The sequence below is a fragment of the Anas platyrhynchos genome, chromosome 1, assembly GCF_047663525.1.
Source record: "Anas platyrhynchos isolate ZD024472 breed Pekin duck chromosome 1, IASCAAS_PekinDuck_T2T, whole genome shotgun sequence".
In the NCBI taxonomy this organism is placed as follows: Eukaryota; Metazoa; Chordata; class Aves; order Anseriformes; family Anatidae; genus Anas; species Anas platyrhynchos.
The window spans coordinates 34,926,337-34,938,963 of NC_092587.1; the positions used below are offsets into that span (position 1 = coordinate 34,926,337).

Below are 12,627 nucleotides of genomic sequence, written 5' to 3' on the forward strand. Positions count from 1 at the left end.
CTATTTATAACAGCTACATGCTACTAGCTCATACGTGCTAATTAGCCAATAGGTAATAACATCCAATAGCTTATAATATACGAGTGGCAGCCGATGATGCATTTCTAGCGTTAGTCATACAATTCAGCACGCTAAAATGACTTGGGTGGAGGAAGGGGGCTCAGCATACATCTGCGTTCATTATGGATACGCTGCTGGATCTGCAGGAAGGAACTTTTAAGGAGTTTGTAAGCAGCATTCTCCCCTGCCCCAGCTCAAGATTTCTGTACAATTTTGTGAAGTCTATACGCAAGAGAAGCTCCTCGTTACTGCAGTGTAACACGGGGACTCGTTCGTGTTTTGGTGAGGTGCCAGATGTCAGGCGGCAGTGTTTGTACGGACATCAGGCCCAGATAAGAGGGACTGAAGCAAACACAACAAACTACTGTGTGGTTTTGTGAAGGTCTGGGAAAGTTAAAGCAAGCCACCCAGCACACCCACATTCCCAACAGCATTCGCACAGCAACAGGGGCTATGCGGCTATCCCAACGCCGGGACTCCACACCACTCAAACCTACGGACAACACATTCATCAGCAAGGCGCATACACCTCAATGAAAACACTGAAGGATCAGAAAAAGCCCTTTATTCCAGAAAGGCGAATTCCCCTTTCCGCCCCATTCTGAAGCGCGGTCTCACAGACCACCATCTGCAGGGGGCAAGCCGGGCTCTGGCAGTGTCATGGGGACAAGGGGACACGAGGACACGGGGATAGGGGTACATGGGGACACGGGGACACAGGCCCAGGGCTGCTGCCCACCCCTCCGGCAGGACGCGGCCCCTCAGCGCCGAGCCCTCCCCGCCGCCAGGCGGCCTCGCGGCGCGGCGCCTCCCCGCGCCCCCTCCCCGCGGCCCGCGGGCAGGGCGGGGGCCGAGGGCGGCTCCCCGGCGGCGTCAGTCCCAGCATGCAGCGCGGCCCGCTCCTGCCCCTGCCGCTGCCGCCGCCGCCGCTGTCGCTGCCGCCGGGGCGAGAAGATGGCGGAGGGAGGCGCGGCGGATCTGGAGACCCAGCGCACGGACGTGGCGGCGCTGCTCAAAACCGCCCTCCGCAAGGGCGACACTTGGTGAGGGAGGGAAAGAGGGAGGCGACGGGCACCCGGGGCTGGCCGGGCGGCTCCCTCCGCCCCCGGTGGCGCCCCCCTGCCCCTCGGCCTCCCCCTGAGGGCGCTTGGCGGAGGGGGGTGGGGGGGGCGGCGCCGTTCTGCGCCCTCAGCCCGGGTCTGGGGGGCACCGGCAGCGGGGGGGGGGTGGGGGGTGAGGCCGGGGGCGGCCCCGGGCTCTGCGGGGCCCGGAGGCCGCGGGGAGAGCTGCGAGGCCCGGGGAGGGCAGCCCCCCGGCAGCGCTCCTGCGGTTCTTCACCCCGAAGGGAGGAAGCGGCTCGGGTGTTGTTTTTTTTTAACCAGAAATTACAGCTCTGGCCTCGCTGGGGTGTCCTGGAGCCCGTCCGCGGCTGTCATTGCACGCCTGGCGTTTAAACTTTGACGGCCAACGCGTGATGCCCCCCCCCCTACCCCCCAAAAAAAGGAGCAGCCCCCGAAGGTGCGGGTAGGCCCGGCCTGGTGGCGTTTTCCGCAGCCGCACGGGGTTCCTGGCACGAAGCGCTGCTTCTGGGGGCCACACGGCTTGTCAGCGCAAGGACCCGCGGCCGAAAAGATCTGGGTTAAATAAACACGGCCTGCCAGCCTGCGCCTGGTAACCCAGCGTCTCGAGTTGTAGTGCTTCGAGGCTAGGTTGCACGCTGGGTGTTTTTTTTGGGGGGGGTTGTTAGGGTTTTTTGAGGGAATGGGAAAAAAGGGAACTGACACTTTTTCCACCACGCAACCTCTTCATCTCTTTCCTCGTGAAGCTGTCACCAAAGACAAAGGCTGAAGTGTTAACTTACTGAAAATTAAGTACAAATACGCAAAAGTAGAGCTAACCCACCTCGTTTCAGCTGTCATCACTCACTGTTCCAGTTCTATAAAAGACTATATTTAACAGTGTTGATACTGCAGCATGTGTCAGAAGCATACATTCTGATGCATTATTCAAATACTGCTGAGTATATGTTCACTTTTTCGCATCTGAGCAGGCTGCTCTTCAACCGAAAAAGTATAAGCAACTAGAAAAAGGAAATCAATTCGAATGGTAGTGTTGAAAATGACCGGCAGTAGTACAAGAGTGCTTAGGCATGTAATCTTCTAAGAGATTTTTTTAATGGTTTTGTTGAGTATTTCCTGAGTACTAAAAAAAAAAATAATCTTGAACAGTTAGTATTATTCAAAGTGAAACTAACTTCATGACTGGTTTGTGTAATGACTAACACGGTGCACTTACGGGCAAAGCTGTATTTTTTTTTTTATTACGCTAAATATTTTTAAATGGAAAAATCAGTTAAGTGAAATAAGCTTCTAGACATTCTCAGAAAATAAGTATATTTCAATGTGATTGTGACACTAATATTAATCCAGTGTTGCAGAGCTGAATAAGCTATGGCAAAGTCCCATTAATTTTGACTTATGAACTATTACATCTAGGAACATGAATGCATATACAGGTACATTCATAGGATTAATAGTTAGAGCTATGTATTTAACTTCACATATTAAGGAGTGTATTTAGTCCAAGTGCTTTATTCAGAGATATTTTGGTAGTAGCTTTTTATTCTTCTGGGGCATTGGTAAGGAAACATGATAGTTAAAGTGCTGTAAGTCATGATTCAGAATTGCAATTTTCATTCATTCATTCAATAGTAAATATTGCTGAAAAATGTGAGCAATGCTGTATCAGCTTTTTCTGATAGCTGTTTGAGCTTTCAAGCACTGTACTTAAATACAGTGCTTTTAAAATTACCAGCTTACACAGATAATCTCCCAAGAATTCGGAGAACTGTAGCTATGTATAAAGTATAAAGCTTTGGGGGGTTCCCCTTAAGAAAAAAGGAAATGAAGAATAGAGCAAGGAGAGGCAAGCCTTTTACTGTCTAGAAAGGGCAATGAACTTCTTCATTAGTTCTTCACATTTACTGTAGAGAGAAAGAAACGAAACTAATTTAAATGCAATGTTCCTAAGATTAGATAGTAAAAAATATTTGGTAGAATACAGTTATGTTCAAACACCCTATTTGAACAAACCATGAGCTGTAAAATTTGTTTCATGGGATGTTTTCAAAAATACCTTGGGCATAGTATGGATAAAAATATATTGTTTCAGTGGATGGACAAGATTGGTATCTTCTGACTGTTCTGTCTTCAGGGACAGGAATCTGGGTTAGTCTGTCCAGGTGGTCTTTTTTGTGTTTTTTTTTTTTTTTTTATAGGCAGTTAATAAATTAAACAATTAAACTAGGAGAGATTGAGGATTCTTTCATCTTTTCATTTTCTTTGTTTTTCTAAACAGATAAAATAATTAAACATCAAATGTAAGCTTTTCCAAGCAAGAACCTCCTTATTTTATTAGTTGTTTCAGAAACAACTAATAAAGTGCTAACTACTTTTGTTCGTGAATTCAGCATTAAAACCACACAGTCTTTCCTCAGAACTTGCATTATAGATATTTCAATGTTTTCCAAAGGTCCTTCAGGTTCTGCGGTTCAAAGACCTATCATTCTGTTTCAGAAGAGAATGCTCAGTTTCATCTTGTATCTCGCAGTGTTAGGATCACGTATGATTGTAGTTCTGCTGATGAGAAGTGAGAAGAATTTTTAGGGTTTGTGGAGATTTTAACCTCTTGTTCAGAAAGAAAAAAAAAAATGGTTGTTACAACTGCAGACAAATATGAATTCAGTGTCTTCCTGTATCCACCCTCAGAAAGTTAAGAGCTGTTGGCATTCATCAGTTTTTAATCACTGAATATTTTACGTGACCAAGTGGTCTTAATGTTGTCATTTAATGCCTTTGGAGCTGCAGTGCTACTCTTATGAGCCTTGCCAAGTTTTTCTGCTTTTACAGTGTCACTGAGATACAGTTTTCAACACTGAAAGGTATTGATCTTGGAACAGTTTTCTCCAAGGGTTGCTGAAGGCTCTGTCAGTTCTTGTGTGTGACTTCCTTCTGTGTGATTATCTTTGATTTTCTCCCTCATATTGAGGTGCAACTTGTTGCCTTTACCTTTAAGGCCACTTTCAGCCCTGCTTTCCCTGTAGTTCCTGTTCTGCTGAAGCTCTCTTAGTCAGCAATGTTGCCTCAGTTGCTTAAATAAGACATTACAGTTGCTTTCATACTCTTTACTTTGCTAACTCTTATGTGCATTGACCCTCTGTGGTCTAGACTTGAGACCACATATCTCACCTTCAGGTACCACCTGCCAGTAAATGGTTCACTTTGTAATGGGTAGCAGTGACTAATAGCGACCAACAGCATAGATTTAGGGAGTTTCACCAACTTTTCTCTCTCTTTCTCACAGAATTTCCCCAATGTGCTTTTTTCATCTAACAGAAGAGAATATAAATGACATTTATATTTCTAAAAGCAGTAACTTGGAAAAAAAAATAGGCTGTTACAGTGGGCAGATAACTACCATGAGTTTATTTGGTGTCTAGGGGAACAAATGCAATCTTGAGATGCTTAAATAGGGAATACTGAGTAGCAGTGTAGAGATGTACAATAATATATTCCTGATACCATTCTGATACCCAGTTCTGGTGCCTGCATGTCACAGAAAGTGCTCATTTGGAATGAGGTCAGCATTCTCAAATTTTAATAGAGGAGGAGAAATCCTTGCCTAACGGAAAAGAACTTAATAGCTTTTGTCTATTTCAATAGGTTGTTGAGTGCTGTGCTGATGTACTTACTAAGAAGACATCTAGGCTAAGGGTTCTTAAGAAGAAGATGTCTTCTAAGCTAAGGGTTCTTAAGAAGAAGAGATGTCTTCTAGGATAAAGGTTCTTAAGAAGAAGACATCTTCTAGGATAAGGGTTTTTAAGCTAGCACATAAAGATTTCTAGCTGTGATAGCCAATGAATTTTGGTGCCATTCTTCAGCTTACCTAATGCTGAGACAAATGCTCAACCTGTTCTTGATTTTTAAGACTTGCAAATTACAAAAACTACAGAAGTGTAGTATTTTGTGTTTTTCCAGTTGTGTCTCTGATACACATCACTTCTGAAGTTCTGGTGATTCCAGAGGGGTGCTACTGTTATTGACAGAGTATATTTCCTAGAAGGTGAAGAACATATGCTCATTTTTTTACACAGTAGGAATTTTATTGGCTGTTTCTCATTGTAAAAGTCCTAGTCACTGAAGAGAATAGGTAAAATTTTAAGTGGGGTAAAATGCTTTCCAATAAATGATTTGGGAAGTTGATATTTAAAGGATTTCCCCTCCAGAAGGGGGGAACACAACTTTAAAGTGTTTCCGCTCAAAAAAAATTGTAAGCATTTAAATGCTGATTATAAAGAAAACTTGAGTCTTAAGCGGGAACATACAGCCCTACCTGAAAACCTTGCAGTGCCCGTCATTGATGATAACCTTGCTGCTGAAGTGCTTAGCTTTAATAGCATTTTATACCATGGTCTTGCTAGTGTTTTCCATGTTTGATCATCCATCATTGTGCTGTGCATTAACAAACTCTAGATTGAACAGTAATGGAAGATTTTATGTGATTTCATTGACAGCATGGTGAAGTGTAATGGATCTGCACATTTGGAAAAACATCCTGAACTGTTACAATGAGAAACCAGTATGATGAGAAATAGGGAACTTGTTACTGTTACTTTTCCAAAGATAGAATTGACATTTGGGATCTTTTTCTTTCAAATGGTCATTTCAAAAATTGCTGATTTTTTGGCTTTGAGATCTTATAGCTGAAGTTCTGTGTTTAATTTATTTCACTGGCTGTGGAATGGTGCACTGTTTCACCACCAGCTTATGGAGATGTACAAAGTGTTCTGTTTAAAATTCTTCTGGGAGAATGCTTGCAATGGAAATAAGTAGGTGCAAATCTCTTCTGGTGATTGATTGGGCAGGGTGAGAAAGGCATGTTTGTGTTAGGCTTTTACCTGAAAACAAGAAGTCAAACATCGATTTAAGAGTTAAATTATTGTTTGTATGTTTGGTTTTGGGTGTTTTTTTTTTTTTTAGAAACACCCTTAAACACTTAAGTGGAGAATTTGTGCACATATTCAAAATACGCGCTTGTTAATGTAGTGTTCACAAGTAACTTAAAATTTAACATACAAATACACCCATTTGTTTTGACTTACTCAGGGTTTTGGTAAGCTCTTGGTGTGTTATGTGTGAAGTGCTGCTTAGGCTACTGCAGCACATTATGAGAACTGAGCATGGTGGGGGGGCTGTAACAGGTATTTGACTGAAAGTTGATTTGGAAATATGTGGGTGCATTTCATTCAACAAACATTTAATTTCAGAGGAGGGATGTGAAATATGGACTACAAGTTCTTAAAACTGATTTAAGTGATTTTTTTTTTCTCTGACCCACTTTTTCCTGTGGATTTACCTACTTTTTGAATAAATTGATGGCTTAATTTTTATGTAATAAAGTAGAGTAATTGCCTTCTTGAACTTTCAAGCACTTGTTAATTCTGAAAGAAATTTGAATTTTGAAGGCATTTGTTAATCATGGGTATACCTTGTCAAGCAATTTTGTCTAGGCTAATCAAAGTAGAAATACAGGTACAAAGTCCTTATTATCTTTCTTATTTTCATAGTTGGAAGAAAGAACAAAAATTAGATGTTGTGTCTTTAAACAGGAGTCCTAATTTGCCTTCAGCAACACCGTTCCACTTTGTCCTCACTGTTGCTTCATCTATACTCATGCACAGTGACAAGGGTAAAAAAAAAAAAAAATCCTTAGCTATCTCTCTGGACAATTCGCACAGTTTTGCTGTTAAAATTATGATTGCTTGTGTTCAGAAGATTTGATGTTCTAGCAGTACACAGTGGGGAAATGAGTGTGTCTCTCCAAAGTATCTCAGTAGCACATTAAAGTTAACTGCTTTGATTTTGAAAGTGAAAGACCGACCTACTGGGTAGTATAAATAAATTTAGGTTATGTTACCTGTTGTTAATTGTCTCAGTATATAGCTGAGTAATGTATTCAGAGTGTTTGAACAGTATGATTATGATCTTGGTATGCACCATTTTTTGTGAGAAGCATTGTCCTATCAACCCGTGTGTTAAGGGAAAGAATGAATCCAGTCATACTTCTACGATGTTGATGTTAAGGTTTATTGCATCAAAATGTGTGGTAAACCACAGGTGAAGTTAAATTACACAAAAAGCCATAGGACCATGAAAGAATTTTAGAAATCAATTAGCAGCTTTCCTGCTAGTTGTATTAATTGTTCACTGTTAAGTGAACAATGCCCATACGTGGTCACGTAGCAGCAAAATTTTAAAGCTTTAGAAAATTTATTATTAATTTTTATTATTGGTTGATTTTTTTATAATAGCTTCATTCTTTTGTTCTTGGTAGTGTTTGAAGGCTGTTATAAAGTCATCCCAATTTTGCCTGCCCAAATTCTCTACACTTGATCATTCCTAAGGATGCAGCCTTGTTGGTAATTTTAATTGACTCACCAAATATGAACACACATTTGAATATAATGCATGGCTACCAACTGATAATTATGTTTTCATATTTGAACATAGGGCTAAGAGGAACAAAATATTTGTTACTGGTATCCATATATTGGGAAAACATACTGAAAGTATTATGTACCATATAATTCATAGGTTATGTTGAAGAAACTGCAAGTCCAGTAATGAATAAGTGAACGCAAGCAGGAACCAGAGTGATGGCCCTGCAGCAGGGAGATCAGCAGTCCTTTGTAGATGCTGGAAATATTCACCACTTTGTCTCGCTTTAATGGGACCCAAAGAATAACAACACCTGCAGTGAACCGTTTGCTGAGTGGTGTTGTCTGTAGGAGCTAGATGAGGTCAGAATAACTGATCTAAACTCATCCTAAATATAGATTTAGTCTGTTTAGTGTCTTCAGCTGAAGCAAGTTTGAAGTAGTCATCTTTCACTTATTAATGCTGGTTTACGTCATTTCTAAACAAACCTTGTTTGCTTCTAACAATAAGAGTGAAGTAAAAGATGACATGCCTTAATACAGCTTTGAGGTATATATTATTTAAAATATTTTAAGGTCGTAAGTAATGTGTATCTTGAAAACAACCCAAGCATAGGGAAAGAGGAAGAGGAATAAATATTGTGCTTTGTAATTGTCAATACTTGTCAAGAAATCCTTCAAATAAAAGAGTTACTTAGAGAAAAATTATACCAAATGGGGAAGTTAATATTGCAAAATTGCTTCTGTATGGGATGAGCTAGGTATGACCAACAGTTATCATTGCTTTTTGAGGAAGTAGTCGATTTTGTAATGTCAGCAGATATGAAGGGACATCCTCATTATATTTTTCAAGCCCTTTGCATGATCAGTAAGCTCACACTGGCCTGAATTACGACTCGAAGACGAGCAAATGCAAAGTGAGGACAAAGGGTTCAAATAAGGCCTTTTGTCATCAGCTGCTGAGAGGGGAGTGTTGCTGGAGGTTGTGGTGCAAGATTGCAAATTTCAGCTTTTTTGCCTTTTGTGGTGATGACACTGAGTCCATGCGGAATCAAAACCTGTTGCCTTTCAAAGGGCAAGTGGCATCTCAGTGGACTGGAGTATAAGTTGTGCCTTGTGCGTTACAATCTCCTTCAGACCGACAAATCCCATTTTACAAATGGGAGCAGGTTCATCTTTTGAAGCCTTCTGAAGCTCCAGTCAGAAGCAGTGAAGTAGGCCACACTTGAACTGGGACCATTTCAGTGTGGGTTTTTTTTATGTTCTAACCAAGTGATGTGAGGTGAGCGATTTATTTATACCTGTAAATGCTGAGCATTTGCTTTTTGAAGTTAATTGGTTTGTTGTGAAGTTGTCTTGGCTTTAAAGATTAACCCCCCAGCATATATCTAGGAATCCGAGACAAGTTTCTCCTTCAGTCTTGGCTACAAGTCCTCTGGGTGCCTTTTAGGCCCAAAGCTGGGTTTGTTAGCCTGTCCATTAGCTTGGCTGCCGCTGTCTGAGAGTGAAATGTTGTGTTTCCTGTTTGAGTGAAGTCTTGATTCCACCAGGGACAAGTAACAAACATAACTTAAATAACCGTTTTAAAAAACAAGTAATCCATAGTTTTGAACTTTGCCAAGATGTGTTGGGGTAGCGTTTTCCATCAGCTCCAGAGGTGGGAAAGCTGCTGCAGCGTTAGGCTGGTTTGGAACCCTTCCTTGGTTAGGTAATAGTAACAAACAGACAAGCAAAACATCGTAACAAGCCTGATGTGCAGGCATTTTCTATCTCTGTTTTACTAATGCACGGTATGCTATTTTTGTATCTGGGACAGTACATATTCAGTGAAGCATATCTAGTCTCGGGTGCATGCTGAAAGTTTTTGATGTTTCCCCTAAAATGTGCTGAAACTCACTTAAGAAAGGCAGTTTTAGTGGACATAGTTGTTTTTACTTGAGGTATGTCTTTTTCCCTGAAAATACTGAAGGTCTGGCATAGGTAAATACTTTGTTTTCAGATGGTCGATTATATCATGGGTATTGTAACAGTAACAAAAAGATAAAGTAGGTTGTAAGGTTTGCCTGCTTTATTTTGTGTAGGTGAGTAGTCTTGTTGATCTTGCTGAGAATGCTGCATTGAGTATGTTTGTAAGATCAAAGCCTATAGTCTTAAAATTTCTGATTTTTCCCTTTTTCCTGTAGTGCTAAGAAGTCTGGATTTTAGTGTTCTTTAAGTGCTTTAGGAGATTCATCCCCTAAGCTGAGCATGTTACAATTGCATTTCTTCTGTAGCATAATCTTGAACATGCTAAATCCTTCTTGTATAAAGATGAGGGAATTGTCTGGCATTTGAACACAAATTTCCATTTTTCCTAATGGAAAAATTGGAAGAAAATGAAAATTTGAAAAGATTCCTTGCTTCATCTGTTGCTTGAGAACAAGTTTTTGTGCAGGTACGAGATTAAGATACTGGGACTGTGTTCCCTAGTAAAGCAAAACAACTTCTCCTACCCATATCAGATTGCCTACTTTTACTTCAATGGCAATGCTAACATGCCTAATACATACAAAACATATGTGTACATACATACAGCCAGTACTTCACTGTAAGAACTTGCAGCTACAGTGTTTGTTAGCATTTTTCAAAATCTGTCCCTATATCTGTAATTTCCCTTTCTTGACTACATAATTCACTAAAACCTTCTGTTCGGTGTAATGCGTATGTTATCTCACAGTTGTGTAAAGCTGGTCTACTGAGTTCACTCTTAAAAATATCTGTCTGAGAATAAACTCCCTACTTGTTTAAAATAAGAAGCATAAACAATGTTGGTGGATCCTGAGTTGATGAAAGGGTATTATCTCTAAATAGAAATTAAATTCATTACCAGACTTCTTATATAAATATCCTGCTCATCTCTGTTCACAAAGGGTGTTAAGAGCTGAATATCAGGATAATGAATAAAGCAGTACTTTCTAACTTATAATTTCTTGTCATGGGTAGGCTCTGGTAAGACCTCAAAGATCAGAGGGCTGGAGCAGCTCTCCCATGAAGACAGACTGAGAGAGTTGGAGGTGTTCAAGCTGCAGAAGAGAAGTCTGGGGAGACTTCAGAGCAGCCTTTCTATACCTAAAGGACAGTTGGGCCTGCAGGAAAGCTGGGGAGGGACTCTTTGTCAGGCAGTGCAGTGATAGGACAAGGGGGAATAGCTACAAACTAAAAGAGGGTAGGTTTCATTTAGGTATTAGGAAAAAAATCTTTACTGGATCAGGTTGCCCAGAGAGGTTGTGGTTGCCCCATCCCTGGAAGTGTTGACGGCCAGGCTGCATGGGCTTTGGGCAACCATGTCTAGAGGAAGTTGTCCCTGCCCATGGCAGGGGGTTGGAACTTGATGATCCTTAAGGTCCCTTCCAACCCAAACCATTCTGTGGTTGTATGAAGCCTTATCAAATCTATAATAGTTTCAATCCAAGTCTGATTATTAGGTTTTGATGTGGTCTGTAAGCAGTCCTAACTATGGCATTGCACTGTTTCTCCCTTAACCAGGAAGATCATTTTGTTAGATCTTCTTTGTTTTGATCTTGCTATTTAAAAATTACTATTCAAGTACAGATATATACAGCTTCATAGTACACGCTGTATTAACTGAAGTATAAAGCTTTGCCCTTGAGTGCACGCAAATTACATGATCTTCCCTTCTTTCTACATGATCTTTTCATTAGTCTTCAGAATGCATCCTGCAAAAAAAAAAAAAGGATGGAACCAATTATTTGTCTGCAAGTAATCAGTTTTACTGATGCTTAATAGATATTAACTTATTTTTAATAGCTGCAGAATTCAATTTTAAGAATAGTGCTTTGCACCAGTTTAACTTCTTTATTCAATTAGTCATCGTGTCTTTGTCCTCACGTCCAAAATACACCAGCTAAACCAAGTACTGCTCACTGTGCATTAAAGCAAGAAAAAAGGAAAGAGATAAAGACAAAATAATTTAAGTAGCTTTCAAATTTTTGGCACTTGTCCATTTTTCATTTTGCTTTTCTACATTGTACTACTGGACAGATTCTGTTTAGATAAATTTAGATTTTTTATTTTTATTTTTTTTTTAAGATTTGGTTGTTCTTAAGAGGTTTTCTTTCCAGGCAAAGAACTTGACTGTGTCTTATAGTTCTTATCAGTCATATATACATTGATGATTTATAGATGGCTTTTGATCTTTTCGTGCTAGATATATGAATCTATTATTTGAGCATGTAAATGCAGGTTCTGAGATTAGAAAAGAGGTGTTCTAGGTTCTTTCATTTTTGTGTTAGGAAGCAGAAACGTTGGAAATCTTCAGTGTAAGGAGAACTTGCAGCGGAGAATTTGATCAGTAGCAAAATCAATTAATTGAATGTGGAAGAATAAAAGTTGATGAAGTGTTGAAGTGGTAATAATGAACATTTGAAATCCAGAACAATGGATCCCAAGGTTTTTTGCACTGTTACGTCCAAAAATAAAAATTTTCTGTTATTTGTATGATCAGACATTTAATGCAAAGCATTTGGAAAGCAGTGTGGTTCTACAGGAGCAGTAATTTGTTAGGCAACATGTCCATTGTTTTAATGAATGCCTGTGTGATAATTTCCCTTCTGAGTAAAATTATAGCTTTGCTTTTTTAAGATTCATAGTTTCATTCAAATTTAGATGAATTAAGTAGAGGCCATAGGGTGGAATGGGGGACAAGGCTGGCGGGTTTGTTGGGAGAACGGATGCCCGAGGGTGGCTGTGTTCATGAACACACCTCTGTGGCTGTTAGGGAACAGTGCTGGGAGGCCACAGCAGAGCAGGAGAAAGATGAGAGTGCTGTTGGCTTTTAGGGTGCTTGGAAGACTGAAACTTTGTGTATAAAGCAAAAGATGATGGCATATCACAGTAATCATGTTCAGTATCCCTTTTTCCATTTATTAAAGAAAAATGACTCAAGTATTAAGAGTCAGTTGTAAAAGGAATTGGGATTTGTACAGGCAGAGTGAAAGGACTGGATTTTTGCAAATGTGGGAAGAACTGCTGCTACTTGTACTTTAAAAAGACAAAGACACAAATACCAATGA

The 12,627-nt window shown here is 40.3% G+C and overlaps 1 protein-coding gene across 4 annotated transcripts in view; it reads left to right on the plus strand.

The window, feature by feature from the left end:
- Positions 1 to 922: 922 nt before the first annotated feature.
- USP15 (ubiquitin specific peptidase 15) overlaps positions 923 to 12,627 on the plus strand; it is a 70,374-nt gene continuing 58,669 nt past the window's right edge. For 2 of the 4 annotated variants that reach the window (XR_003496946.3, XM_027456491.3), the window contains exon 1: positions 923 to 1,103. Coding sequence is in view for 3 of the 4 variants with exons in the window: in XM_027456491.3 (XP_027312292.1) it covers positions 1,015 to 1,103 (89 nt within the window). In the remaining variant the exon portion in view is untranslated. The remainder of the gene's footprint in view (positions 1,104 to 12,627) is intronic. The other 2 variants (XM_027456482.3, XM_027456512.3) reach the window with 1 other exon arrangement.